The sequence below is a fragment of the Falco biarmicus genome, chromosome 1 (assembly GCF_023638135.1).
Source record: "Falco biarmicus isolate bFalBia1 chromosome 1, bFalBia1.pri, whole genome shotgun sequence".
Taxonomy (NCBI): domain Eukaryota; kingdom Metazoa; phylum Chordata; class Aves; order Falconiformes; family Falconidae; genus Falco; species Falco biarmicus.
Window position 1 is genome coordinate 67443484 of NC_079288.1, and position 13608 is coordinate 67457091.

General features: G+C 36.1%; 1 protein-coding gene across 1 annotated transcript in view; it reads left to right on the plus strand.

The window, feature by feature from the left end:
- Positions 1-13608, plus strand: part of DLC1 (DLC1 Rho GTPase activating protein) — a 230746-nt gene that overhangs the window by 49213 nt on the left and 167925 nt on the right. The window contains exons 3-4 of the mRNA XM_056333823.1: positions 9190-9339; positions 11978-12118. Coding sequence (XP_056189798.1) covers positions 9190-9339; positions 11978-12118 — 291 coding nt within the window. The remainder of the gene's footprint in view (positions 1-9189; positions 9340-11977; positions 12119-13608) is intronic.

Sequence of the window (13608 nt, forward strand, 5' to 3'; positions counted from 1 at the left end):
ACACTCTTCATTTACTAGGGTAGCATAATAATCATGTAAGACAAGCACTTCTGTTTGTTTCCTGGGAGAAGTTAGAGTGTACAATGGTTTGTGGATTTTAATTGTCATGTCTGTCTTAGACTTGATTCAAAGTCCACTGCTATCATGGGAAGAATCCCATTAATTTCAGGAGACTGCTCAGTGCTGCTATTGCAGTATCTTCAGGTATCATGGGGTAGAATGTCACTAATAGACTTCATACAGGTAGTAGCCATCACCTGGTTTCTAAGTTCTCATTGGTAAACTGGAAGACAAATCTCCCACCATCCTTTTTATACTGTCCTCAGCGCAATGTAAAATTGAAAGTATTGGATTAGCTTCCCACTTGTAAATTCCTTACTTCCAAGTTTGAAATGCATTAGATGACCTCTAAATTAAATGACAGAGAAAAGGGTTGGGTTTTTCTCCCATGATGACAGTTATGGATGAAAGCAAGTTGCCCGGAGAGGCTGTGCATTCTCTGTCCTTGGGGATTTCTACAACCTGAGTGAAGCAAGCCCTGAACAGCTTGGTCTGATCTCACAGCTGGCTCTACTTGAGCAGAAAGTTGGTCTAGAGACCTCTGAAGTTCTACCCAACCAACGTATTATAAGCCTTATTTTGTTTTGTTTCATTTTGTCTATGTACCTATTCTTTGTCTCTTTTAAACCATAAGACTGACAAAAGTGAAGAAATTGAGGTGAGAAGATCACAGGTGGAGAGAATGATTTGAGCAAAATGTCCTAAATGTTACACTATATCATTTCTGTCCACTTTAAAAAGCATGTTGCAAGAAGTGTTAAAAACTATCACAGAATCACAAAACGATTGAGGTTGGAAGACACCTTTTGAGATTGGCTACTCTAAGCAGAGTCAGAACAGTTTGCCTAGGACTGCATCCAGTCAGATTTTTAATATCTCCATGATGGAAACTCCATAAAATCTCTGGGCAACCTAGTCCACTGCTCAGTTGCCCTTTTTTTTGGTTTGTTTGTTTGTTTGGGTTTTTTTCTTAGGTCGTCTTGTGTCTTGGTTGTTCCCATTTGTCTCTTGTGTTGTCTCTGGGTACCGCTAAGTGCCTGGCTCTATCTTCATATTCACTCATTAAATAGATCCCTCCTGAGCCTTGCCCAACCTAAACAGTTCCAGCTTTTTCAGCCTCTCCTCACATGAAAGATGCTCCAATCCTTTAATCATCTTCACTGGACTTGATCTGGTATGTCCATGTCTCTCTTGACCTGGGGAGTCCAGGACTGGAAACAGCACTGAACCCAGATGTCTCTCACCACGGTTGAATAGAGGGGAAGGATCCACCCCTTTGTCCTGCTGGCAACATTCTTCCTAGTGCAGCCCAGATACTTTTGGTCTTTTTTTGCCGTGAGGTTGCATTGCTGGCTCATAATTATCCTCAACTTTGTGTTTCCAGGAGTGTGTCATGTCTTCAAGAGGAACAAATCACAAGTAAGTTATGAAGTATGCTAACAGGCCAAATATATGAAATCTTCTGTGTCTGTCATATGTTCAGTTATATTTCCCTAAGTCTGAATTTGCTTTTAAGAATGGGGTGTCTTAAGTGTTTATGCAGGAATCCAGACACCTGTAACTCTTATTCTTAAGCACTTCCAAACTGGATGAACAGACAGTTGCAGTCCGAATAACTTGTCATAGTTCAAATATCGATTTACAAATTATCAGTTGTACCGCCCAGATAAGTTAATTTCTAATATTATGGAAATTTAAGTCTTCAGTAAGACTAATTGTTTTACAGATAACAAAATTGTGATATAACATTTTTAATATTATAAAATCCAATGGATAATAATAGATAAACTCAGAGACTCAGTGATTTGTGACCATTTTACTCACATTTTCTCACATGTTGTTCCTTTCAGGTGATACAATTTGGAGTTTAGACTTTCCACAGTCTCAAATAAATTATTCTTAATTCATTTGATTTCAGTAGATATGAGCACCCCTGTGAGTGATCATTGGCATAATTTTTTCTGTCTTAATTTACTTCAAATATTTAGTCTGATAAATCAAAAAGCCTTTAAAATTAGGCTTAAATGAAATTACAGAGACCAGAACAGATATCCTAAAAGGAAAACCCTCCCTCTGATTTAACTGCAAAACTAAAACAAAACAAAACAACTCCCTTTCCACCAATCTATAAAATAGGGATATGAAATATAAGTACACAAATAGGCTCACTTATTTGTGTATTTGTAAAACACATGCCGATAGACACATATCCAAGCTAAATTTCATGTCACTAATGCTTATTTTCATTGCTGATGATTAAAAGTCACTGTTTTGCCATGATTTACTCTGATTTATAGCATAACAGGAAAGCAGTAAGAAGTTCACTGAAGTATTTTCTTGTTGATTTTACACAAAATTACTAGATCTGAAGTAGTTTTGCAATAATATAAAACATGCAGCATTATTTGTCTATCACTTACATTTACTTAATCAAAGTTCTATTTAATCTCAGTGTTTTTTCAGTCTATTAGTGCTCAGATTACTGTCATAGTATTCTCCAGAAAGCAGAAGTTTTTCTCCTCATATCAAATAGAAATAGGGTTCAGTAAACATAAACACTTGCATTTTGCTTGCTTTGCTAAGCTATAGCTATAAAAGTGTAGTCGTGAGAGGTGACTTTTAGAAGTCGTATGATATTTATAATGTACAAAATATGAAGTTAAAGGAAGAAACTGGAAATTAATTCAATATTTTTATGCTGGAAAATGCATGATTAATGATTTTATGTTTAACTATATTTTTTTGCCACCGAGCAAAGACAGATTATGTTCATGTTCTACTCCATGCCTCTATGGAATGTGATTTTGGCAAATATTCATAGTCATAATCCTGACATGATGCTAAATTAGGAATGATTACTGAGAGCTGGGTGCCATCACAAAGGCTACTGCTTTGTAACTTTGTTTTTAACTTACTACTTTGTAACTCCTAAGGTAGAGATCTGGATTTCACCCATAATCTGTAGTTTATGAAATTGTATTGATATTTACATGTGTATACATATATATTTATACACGTACATATATATGTATACATATATAATTATATTATACATTGGATAAGATATATCACTTAGAGTTGTTAATTTTATGCTTGTTTTGCTTCTGTTGGTTACCTGAATTAGTGCCTCCAATTATTTTTTGCGTTAGTATTGCAGGAGTACTGGTATAATGTTAACACAGTAATGACAGTCTGAGAAGTCTGGTTTCTATTAATATCTACTTATGGTAACATGACATTAGCTAGAAAGCAACCCTGATTGACTTAGTTTCTTCTTACCGCCGAGCTCTTGTGTTTCAAGAGTAACCACTTCATGAGTAACTATTGCCTGCTGTCCCTGCTGAGTAGCCATGTAGTAATGATTCTTCAGAATGTATTGCCCCGAGTTTTTTGAGTGATTTTCCTTCTCATTAATAATCAATTGCTAAATTTCGTTATCAAAATAACATCTCTTCTAGATAGTTTATTTGGCTGACATGAAAAATGGAAAACTATAATCAAAACTGCCTGAACTAAAATAGGGCACAGCCTACAGGCTGAATATGTGTTTAGGCAAAAACAGCTGTAGGAAGGAAGTTACTAAAGAGGAATGCTTTTGTTTGTATTACATTAGCTTTGAACATGAAAGGTGGCAAGTCTCTACAGTGGAAATAAGATTAAGTTGAGGAGGCCGTATCTGTGAATAGCATGAGTTTGAAAGATCCTGTGAAAAATTAGAAAAATGGAGAAGCTTCGCCTCACTTCTAGTCCTGAAATCTTCCAATTACTGGAACTTATGAGCTTGGGTATATTTAGATTTTATGCTCTCTGTCATTTTCCAACACATTTTCCTCTTTTCCCCAGAGGGTGCAGCACTATCCCTGCAAGCACTGTGTTCCACAGAAGCAGCCATATTTTTTGTCTGGAAATATAAAAAGCATGTGTTTTGTTAAAAGAGTATGTTATTCAGAGGCTGATTTTCTGATGTAATTGTATTTATTACATTTCTTTTAAGGACATGCTAGTGAGACTCATAATTACTACACTATATAGTAGTCAAGTGCCTCTGAAGACTTCACTTTTGCAAACATAACTTATTTGTGGGTTTAACAGGAATTAAAAAGTTCACGTAAACCTGTACTATTGAATACTTTATATTTGGAAAAATTAAGTCAGCTATCTAAAGTTCTGGTAAGAAAAATTAGGGAAAAAAAGCTACTTTCCCAAAAACTTGCATGAATGTGTAGGGATAGCTACATGCATGAACATGTGTCCTCACCTGTGCACGTGCAAGCTTATGCTATTTGTTCCATTTTCAGTCTATTCTAAATAATAGTCAAAAATATGATGCTGTGATTTTTTCCTGGTATCTAGGCCTTGTGTCTTATGTCAAAAAGGAAGAGAGCACTTTAGTTTTTTCATTGTGTTTAAATGTTCTTTGCCTGCAATGCCTCCAATATAGTGAAGAACAGGACTCTAAGATGGTACTGTAGAGTGTAAAATTTATGGAAAGATAGATTTCTTAGGTATTTTTCAATGTTTTTTGACTGTACACTGCAATGTAGAAGAATGAAAATTGCACATCAGATTTATACACCTGCTAGTAAAAATCAACAGATTAATTACAAAATAGCACATTTTGCATTCATCTTTGTTTTCAGCTCAGATGAAAATTTTCACAGTATAAAATCAGTGGTTTAATAACTTTATATTTTTTCAAAAGGGTACTTTTTAGCAAGGAGAGACAAGAATGAGTAATTTAATGCCATCTGAAATACATAGCATTAATACAAGATTTTTAAGTCAGTCCAGCTGGCTGCAGATCAAGAATACCAGAAAAAACTTAGCCAACTCTTTCCATAAAAGATCTCTTTCTTTTGTGGGTAATCAAGCTCACCTTGTCAGCTGACCAAAAGACTTACCTTTAGAAACCAAAGCCTCCAAAGAAATTAGGAGCATCTTGACACAAGACAGTCAGGGAGTGAGGCTGGTGGTGCCCTGATGGCCCTATAGGGGGCTGTTTGGGGTGGGACATTCTCTTCTCTCCTTTAAGCACAAGGGACCCTGCTGACACTAATCGCAGTCTGCTCTCACCCAGAAACTAGCAGATGCTTTGAAAAGGAGCACTTACAGGAAAAGTGGGAGTGAATCAATCCTCCTGAAGGTACTAAAAGCAGAAAGTTGCTTTTGTACTAACTGCTTCTGTACAAAATTTTTGCTGTAAAACTAAAATAGGCTTTACTCTTAACAGTACAAACTTCTTTCCAAAAGGTACTCTTTGCTTCAGTTCTACTCAGCTGAAAGAGGTATGTGGGGAAAGGGATTACAATAGGAAAAGCAGCTACAGGAGGAGGAGAAAAACACAAATAAATACAGGGTTTAAGAGAGAAAGGAAGTGAACGGTGTCTGCTTCAATAGTTTTGCCATACCCTGATAAGAAAAAATGGATGTACTAAATCCAGGCTTAACTTGTGTTGTACTCCTTAACTGGTTTCTTTTGTTTGAGTTGGTTAAAATCATTGCAATGAAGTGATAATACAGGTGTATAAAACTTTTGCCACCTTAAAAAAAAAAAAGGGGGGGGGAGTACATTTAAGAAATACTCTGATCTCTGATTAATGCTGCCACTACATGTTTGTTCTTTATCCATCAAATGTTCAAAATAAAAAATATAACATTATGCACAAAGAATGTTATTTTCAGAAACTGCCAGGTGTTCTCCATGCAGAGTGCTATAGGGACATCATGTTAATAAACAAACTCTGTTTGTAAATGCAAGCACAAAGCAGCTTGTAGTAAAAAGATAAACAGTTGAAGACATAGGAGTACCCAGGGGGGAAAAAACAGTGCTATTCTTTTCAATAAGCTCCAAAGTTACGAAAGTGTCTAAAAGAGTGGGTGAATTTCATTTGCAACCATGTTATCAGAAGTGTTTTCATTTTATTAGCATTGTTTATTGATGATAACAAGAGGGCTTGTGAACAGCTTGTAAAAACATTTGGATTTCTCGTAATATGACCTTTACTTTGGGGTTTTAATACTTAATTTAAGAGTAATTCAAGCATCCTTCATTCTAGGAACAGTTACAGTGCTTTCTGTGCTAAATATGACTGTATTCATATTTAACTAGCTCCTTTATCACACCAATGAGGATGCAAACTAAAAGAAATATTGTTTTCTCCAGTATATGACCTAAGTATTTCCTCTTTGTGTGGAGACATGTTAAAAATAAAATTTCCATACAAATAACATCTCAAGTTGACCTAGTGTATATGTTTATGATACCTTCCTGAATTGCCCAATGCAAATGCCTTAAGGCAGAAATTAAGGTTGTAAGGGTGTCTTTGACCAGGCACCTTCTAATGCCTGTTTTTACTTCATAATCATACAGGTAAGATTTCTGTATAATTCTATGAATGTTATCTATATTTTTGCATTCTAATTTGGAAGGTAACCAGCTATCAGTGGGGAAAATTGTGAAAGATTGGATGCAAAGGAAATACTGTGTTTTCAAAAGAAAACAAATTAATTGCTAATATCTTGCTGGCTTTAGTTCATATCACAATTCAGTAATAAAATCTCAGAATATACACACAAGGGAGATACAAAAAAGACAAATAGGCTATAAAGCTCCTGGAATTTTATTAGATAATATCAAGGGTAAAATTGTCTAAAAATAAATTAATCTTGAAATAATTTTTATTTAATGTGTTTTACTGAATTTTCAACTCAAGATTAGCCTTTTTTATTTGTATATATTAAACTTTTGGTATAGTGTTTAGGCTTTCATGTATACAATTTAATAGTGCCCTGGCCAAAGAGAAGGTGATTATTGTGTTATTCAGTAAACTGTAAAAATAGAAACTACAGTTAAAATGTTAAAACTTCTCATGACAAGGTTGATGTCAACAGCAGTCAGAGCCACAAACCATTGCTAAGACTTCTGAACAGGACAGCTGAACTCCATACTGATAATATTATTGTTTTCTGAAAGTGGTGTTTGCCTGCAAAGCCAGCGTGCTGTGTCAAGCCTGAATATAACTTTGAGCAATATTTTGCCACCTCATCATTTCAGCAGATTCTTCTCCAGCATCCTCAGTCTGCTACATACAGAGCAAGTTTATGCTTTTTTGGCAGGATAAGTCAAACAATTTGCTTGGGTAAAACTCCAGATATTATTTTTTTTTTTTTTAAAGTAAAATGCCTGTTATCTCTCTAGTCTGAAATAAACCCCACAAAAAAAAAAAAAATCCTAAAAAAAATCAGCCAGTCACTACCACTCATTGTGGTGTGGGAGTTAACTTTTGGGGTTTAAGTGTAAATTTTAGGTTGATTAGCCTTTCCAGTGGTATATTTCCAAGCAAAACCAATAGAAATAAATAGACAGTTAGGGGACTGTCTAAGAGGCTAGTTTTGGTAGCAGCACTGGCTCCACTCTGGATGGGTAAACTGGCTATAATCTCACCCACCATGGAAAATGTATCCCTATGCCAAAAGGAGGTAATGTCTCCTTTATTAGCACACCCCTATTTGCTCCGCTGGGCTTTCTGCACCCATGCCGATTAGATGAAACAACTGATATTTTCAAACTTCAGACATCAATTTAACATCAGTTAAAATGAAGATACATGGAGTTTCAGTGAATCATTCGGGACATTGTGTTTTCAGTTTGAAAGAAAGTGAAATTTAACTAATTTCACTGATTGCTATGTTGTTTTGAGGTAATAGTCTCTCAGGGTCATTCAAAACTCAGTTCAGGTTCATCAGGAGGTCCTGAAAATTCTTCAGCTTTTTCAGTAAACCAATCCAGAACATCATGTTGTAATAAAATTTAAATACAGCTTTCCTGGGTTGGGTCTTTGCTATGAATGTTGCTCATAACTCTGCTACAGACTGACAGATTTGTATTCCTGCTTTTCTAAGATTTAGTTAACTAGCCTTCATCACCTCTGTCTTCACATAAAGACCATGTAGGCCATGTTTTATATGACTATATTATCTGTACAATTCCTTTAATTCTAGCAGGAATCATTTAATTCGTGTTTTGCAACACCTTTGAAGCAGTCAATCACTAATGAAATCCTAACTGCAGAAATTGCTGTTTAGCCTGAAAAACAGTTTAATGACTATCAAAAAAGGCTGATTTTGGCATTTATATTACCCACTTTTTGGACACAATGAAGTAATTATAACATCTGCATTTCTATTTCTTGAGAAGGATTTACAAAAAAATTATTTCTCAGTTAATGGAACTTCCTATTTTCTAACTTTCTATTGTGAAAACCTGTACAGGAACCAGGGAAGGTTTTTCATATTCCTGAATTTTGGGGCAGACTAGTTGGTTAACTTCTGTGTTAACTCTATATATAATGGGGAAAGAGAGGGAGGAACTCCTTGAGAGCATTATTTAGTCCATCCAACTGAAGATCTTGCTTTGAGTTGCTCTTTGGAGGATCATCTCTGTCTCAATTTGTTACAAATGCAGTACAGGGAAATAAGCTGAATAAACTAGGTGTTTGACTGTGGTGTGAATAGCCCTCAACCTTTCCTCTTTCCAGTCAGAGGATCTACAATGCTGTGTCTACTACAATGTTAACGTATTTCATGTATATCAAGAATTTCCAACCAGAACAGAAATCTCTGCCAAGCACTGACAAAACATAGTTATGCTGATAAGTTCCACAAGGGAAAGTAGTTGTAGTTATCCTCAGCTGGCAAATGGCTTCTTTGAAATTCCTTCTCTCCCATTTCAATCATACATTAACCTTCATCATTTGTATTTTTCAATAAAATTAATTAATTTGGTGTGAATATGTGAAGGAGTGTTTAGAATCAGTAGCTCTTTAAAGAGTATGTGTATCAAGGAAATTGTAATGATGCATTTGCACCAAACAATTGTGCTTTTCTAAAAATTTAATCGCTATAGTTGATGTATATTGAATATTAATACGGAGTTTTCCCAGCAGTAAGTCAATGCTCAGTGAATTAATTACATAAAGGGTATTTAAAAAAAAAAAAAAAAAAGAATTTTTCTGATTATTATTCAATGTACTTTTATGCCAAATTAATAAACAAAGCTTTCTTAATTTAAGCTTATTCTTTCCAAGTAATGTCATTTCAGATTTAACAATTATATGTTCTGTTCCTTAGGAAGTAACGGAAGATCGGGATCAATCACGACTGGATTCAATGGTGCTGTTAATTATGAAACTGGACCAGCTTGACCAGGACATTGAAAATGCTCTCAGTGCAGGCTCCTCCCCATCCAGCACCCCGACATACAAACGGAGGCATATACCTGTAAGCTAGTTTGCTAATCTTTCTTATTTTTCTAAGAAAAATCTGGGTTTATTTCAATTTTTATTTTTCTTTTCATTCATTCCTCACATTTATTGGCTCCTTGGTTTCAGAAGTAAAGCTCTTTTTGTAAAGATTTTTGTCTTGTATTTTTGTTTGAAGGCAGTAATATTAGCATCCAGTATTTCCTTTTGGCATCATTTCATAAATGAGAGTTTCAGAGCTCCCAGGTGAAAGAAAGGGAGATCAACAAGATTCAATAAATGTCTGGCACTCTAATTATTGCTTACTATACATGAAGATTCAGCACAGAGTCAGGATCACACCAGTCTCAGAGCGTATGTGTATGTGTCATTTGATATTAAATAGCTAGAACTGAAAGTAAGTCTGAGCTACACATCTTGCTTTTCTGCTAGTGGGAGGGTCCATGAAATTTTTGGCATAGACACACTTATGAAATCCTCTGTCATTCAAAATAAGTTTCTGGGCAAAACTGTGCACTTTAATTGCTTAAATTTATTTAATTCTTTTCTTAATTTAAATGTGACGATTCCTTGCTGAGAGTAGTCTGAATGGAGACTGGACAGCTCACAAACATGATTGATGTGTTCTTTTTTTCTGAAAAATGTTTACACATGTAACTATGAAGAACAAGAACATGAAATGGCTGACCCGAGGTGTTCTCATGCAGGCTTCCTGTTAATTTCACCCACGTGTGCTGCAGCTGGTTTTCAATTTAAGAAACCTGAGAAATACAGCTCTAAGATCACTAGGCTAACATTCAGATATTCAGATCTTTTTTTTTTTTTTTTTTTTTTGTTAGTGGCATTTTCTTTTAAGTAATGAAGGGTTATTCCTGTTGAAGCCAGATTTCATTATTGCTATATAGACAAGTGAGTGGTCTGTAGGTGAGAAAAGCTGTATTTAAGTTTCAGTTTGGTCAGCTGAAGATTATATAAATATATAATTTTTAAAGGACATAACATAATTACGCTTTTAGTAGTTAAACATTTTTCTCCTGGGCATCGATGTTCTCACAGTATGTCCTTAAGGGTTGATGCCACAGGAAAGCTGAAATATGATATTAACGTCTGCTCTCTGTATCTCACCAACCCATGTCAGCATTTTAACTAGTTTCTTACAGCAGTAAAGAGGGTTGAGGCAATCTGTATAAGTAAGCCTGCATGATAATCAGAGGTGGTACCTGTTTCCATGCTGCAAAGCAGCCCTCCAGAAAGACAGCTTGCATCAAACATGTTATATATGCTACATATGCAGACTAATTTTCTACGAATTTTTGAGCCTTTCAGTATTACAAATCAGATGATCAAAAGATTTGGTTTTCAGGATGTTTATGCATTGTGTTCAGTCTTATATCGATTTTATAGTAACAAAGCATTTGAATGTGATGCAAAAACATGGGTAACAGGGGAGGGAGCAGGGTTCTGGACTGTGGCAGCATAGCTCTGCTAAGCAGAAGCTTCTAAAGAGTACCCAAGCTGACTTCTGCAGAGGCATTTCCATGGCTCTGCTGCATTTCCTGTTGTTTCACTTGCAGAGTACTCACTGGCAGGAAGTATCTGACTCAAATTCATGATCCTACCTAGAGTGCAGCTTTCTCCCTAATTTCTAACCCTTTTCAGAAAACGGCACGTTTGCGTACTTGCTTAGAGGCACCTGTCTAATTGGCAGCTTCAGTTTGGCAGACCAGAGGCTTAACTGGAATTATGAATCAAAGGGTTGCCACTTCTTTCCAGTTCAGGAGCAGAACCCCTGAGATGTGTCTGCTCCGTATTTTGCCTATTCTAGGAACTTTCTGTTAGGAAACTGAGGCTTTGTCAGCACAGATTTGGCTGGGGTTAATAGTTCAGCCTTTTTTTTGTGTACTGTGTAGCTGTATTCATGCAGGCTGCACCTTGGCTAATAATCCTGACAGTATACGGCTGGTTCTACACATAGCCAGCTCTTTGCCAGACATGTGTCACAATTTATCTGCAAGCAGTATAATCCCCTGCCCTCAGTCTATGCAGTAAATCAAGCAAGCCCTGTATTTTTTATTTCCTCAACAATAAAACATACTATATTTCTGCTTTTTATTCTCAAAAAAGGAATGTAATCAGTGTCATTAAAAGTAAGGGCATTTTAACCAGAAATAGCATTTGGCTGATAAGTGTCTGCTGATTCCAAAAAAGCTAGGGAGCTGTACCTCTGAATTGTATAAACTCCTGGATGGTGATGTCATTTCAGCTGTGTAATGGTTTACAGATGTTCACTGAGCTTGCAATGCTGCCAGAGACAGAAGGTGGGAGCACACAGGAAATACTGAACATCAGAGAAGAATGTCAGACTTCTGCAGCCCCAAACTGATTTTTCTTACCTTGCATTCTAACATTTAGGGGAATTATAGCTTTGATGTTAATGGTGATTTATAATTTCAGAACAGCAGCTAATGCAAACCACCACACTGAAGAGGACAGCAAGTGTATGTGTAGGTAATGGAAAAGAACAAGGGGAATTACTCTTACACAGAGAATTAAGCATATACATTTGAGTGAGCCTGTCTAAACACTTCCATTATTTAGAAGAACTGGACTTTTATTTCATATTCACATTTACTAAAGAGACTTGCATTTGTTTACAGGATGTTGAATCTGGCTCTGAAAGTGGAGTGGATGTTGCTTCAGTAAGTCACTCACAAACAAACTTATCTCCTAACATCCATGCTCCTGACCTAGCATCTCCCTGTTTGGTAGCCAGCTCTGGAGCTAAACCAAAGGCTGGGGTGAGTACAAAGACTGTATTTTCTTAACTTCACTTATGATATTGGGTTGGAAGCGAAATAAAGATGTTTTATACTATTCATTACATGGATTGTACCACAGTATATGTGTGACTGAAAAAAAGGACTTATGCTCTTTGTCTCAAGGTGCCATTTGAGTGGCAAACAATCCTAGAAGCTCCATGTTTAGAAACACACTATTACCAGCTGATGATTTTAATAAACTGAGGTTTTATGTGAGAAAATAAATTAAAAGAGATAGCCCATTTTACTTAGGAATAAGGTTTTATGAAGTGGTGTCACTTGGAGCATTTCCTAAATCTTGTGGAGGATGCAGCAGAGAAAAAGATGGTTGAATCACATAGCCTGATTTATGATTCCCAAATTCAGCCACCCTAGTCCTCCTGAGGGGCTTAACTGTTGTGTACTGCAAGCAGAGGTATTACCCTGCCAAAGGGAGAATGTCATTCTAAGGCCAAATGTGGCAGGTGGTTTCACATGCTGAGGATCAGAGGGAAGCCTCCCCTTTCCTTTAGTTGCCAGTACACGCTGTGGTGAGGAAGGGCAGGTCTGAGAGCTCAGATATGGCAAGGAACCTCCTTCTGTATCCATTCATAGATACATATAGCTATGAGGAGCATGGTCCTTTCATTTGCCATTTCCATCTACTGGAGAATCCTTCTTCATAGTGCTTCAGCCCTCAACATGTGCTGAAAAGCCTGGATGTCCTAGAAACTCCTGACATACTTTCTATTCCCTCTTGCACTTGCTGTTTCCACACCCTCAAGAGGCACAGAAATTTAGACTCTTCTAAACTTTGCCTAGGCTGAAAAGTCTTAACATAACTCCTGCTCCATCTGTCCACAAATTCAGCTGCTGCTGGTAACCAGACTAGCAGAAAATCTGCGATAAAATATTAAAACATAAAGTGTGGTTAACATAAGTATTTATGTTTATGACAAGTTTATAAAAAGTAAAATAGAGGCCAGTTGTCATTTAATGCACCACAATAATAGCAAGTTAACTAATGACTTTGATTAAGACAGTAACAAAAGTTCTAGTAAATATTTACATTTAGGATTGTTCATTTGTACAAAAATAAATTCACTTGTAATTTATCATCAGTGCATAACTTTAGCAAATAGAGAGCTCTGCACTCTGTCATTGCACACAATGTAGCACAACTTCTCAAATAAGTACATATGTTATGCTAGAAGGTGATATCCCATTTTGCCAGATCCTGAGAAGAGCACAGACACTCTCAAAGGTATTAAACATCCTTTTAAAATTTAGGGGTTTCTACTAATACTTGAGGAACTCTTAACAACTGGCTTTGCAGAAATGTGGTTCGCTTGCTTTGGAGTTAGATACTGTGTGTTAATTCACCTTTTATAAGTGTTTATTTGACTTTTGCTCAGATGGATATATCAGGCTGAACATATCTGTGAATATTTTTTATTACATACTTTTTAATGTATATTGGAGATTTTTTT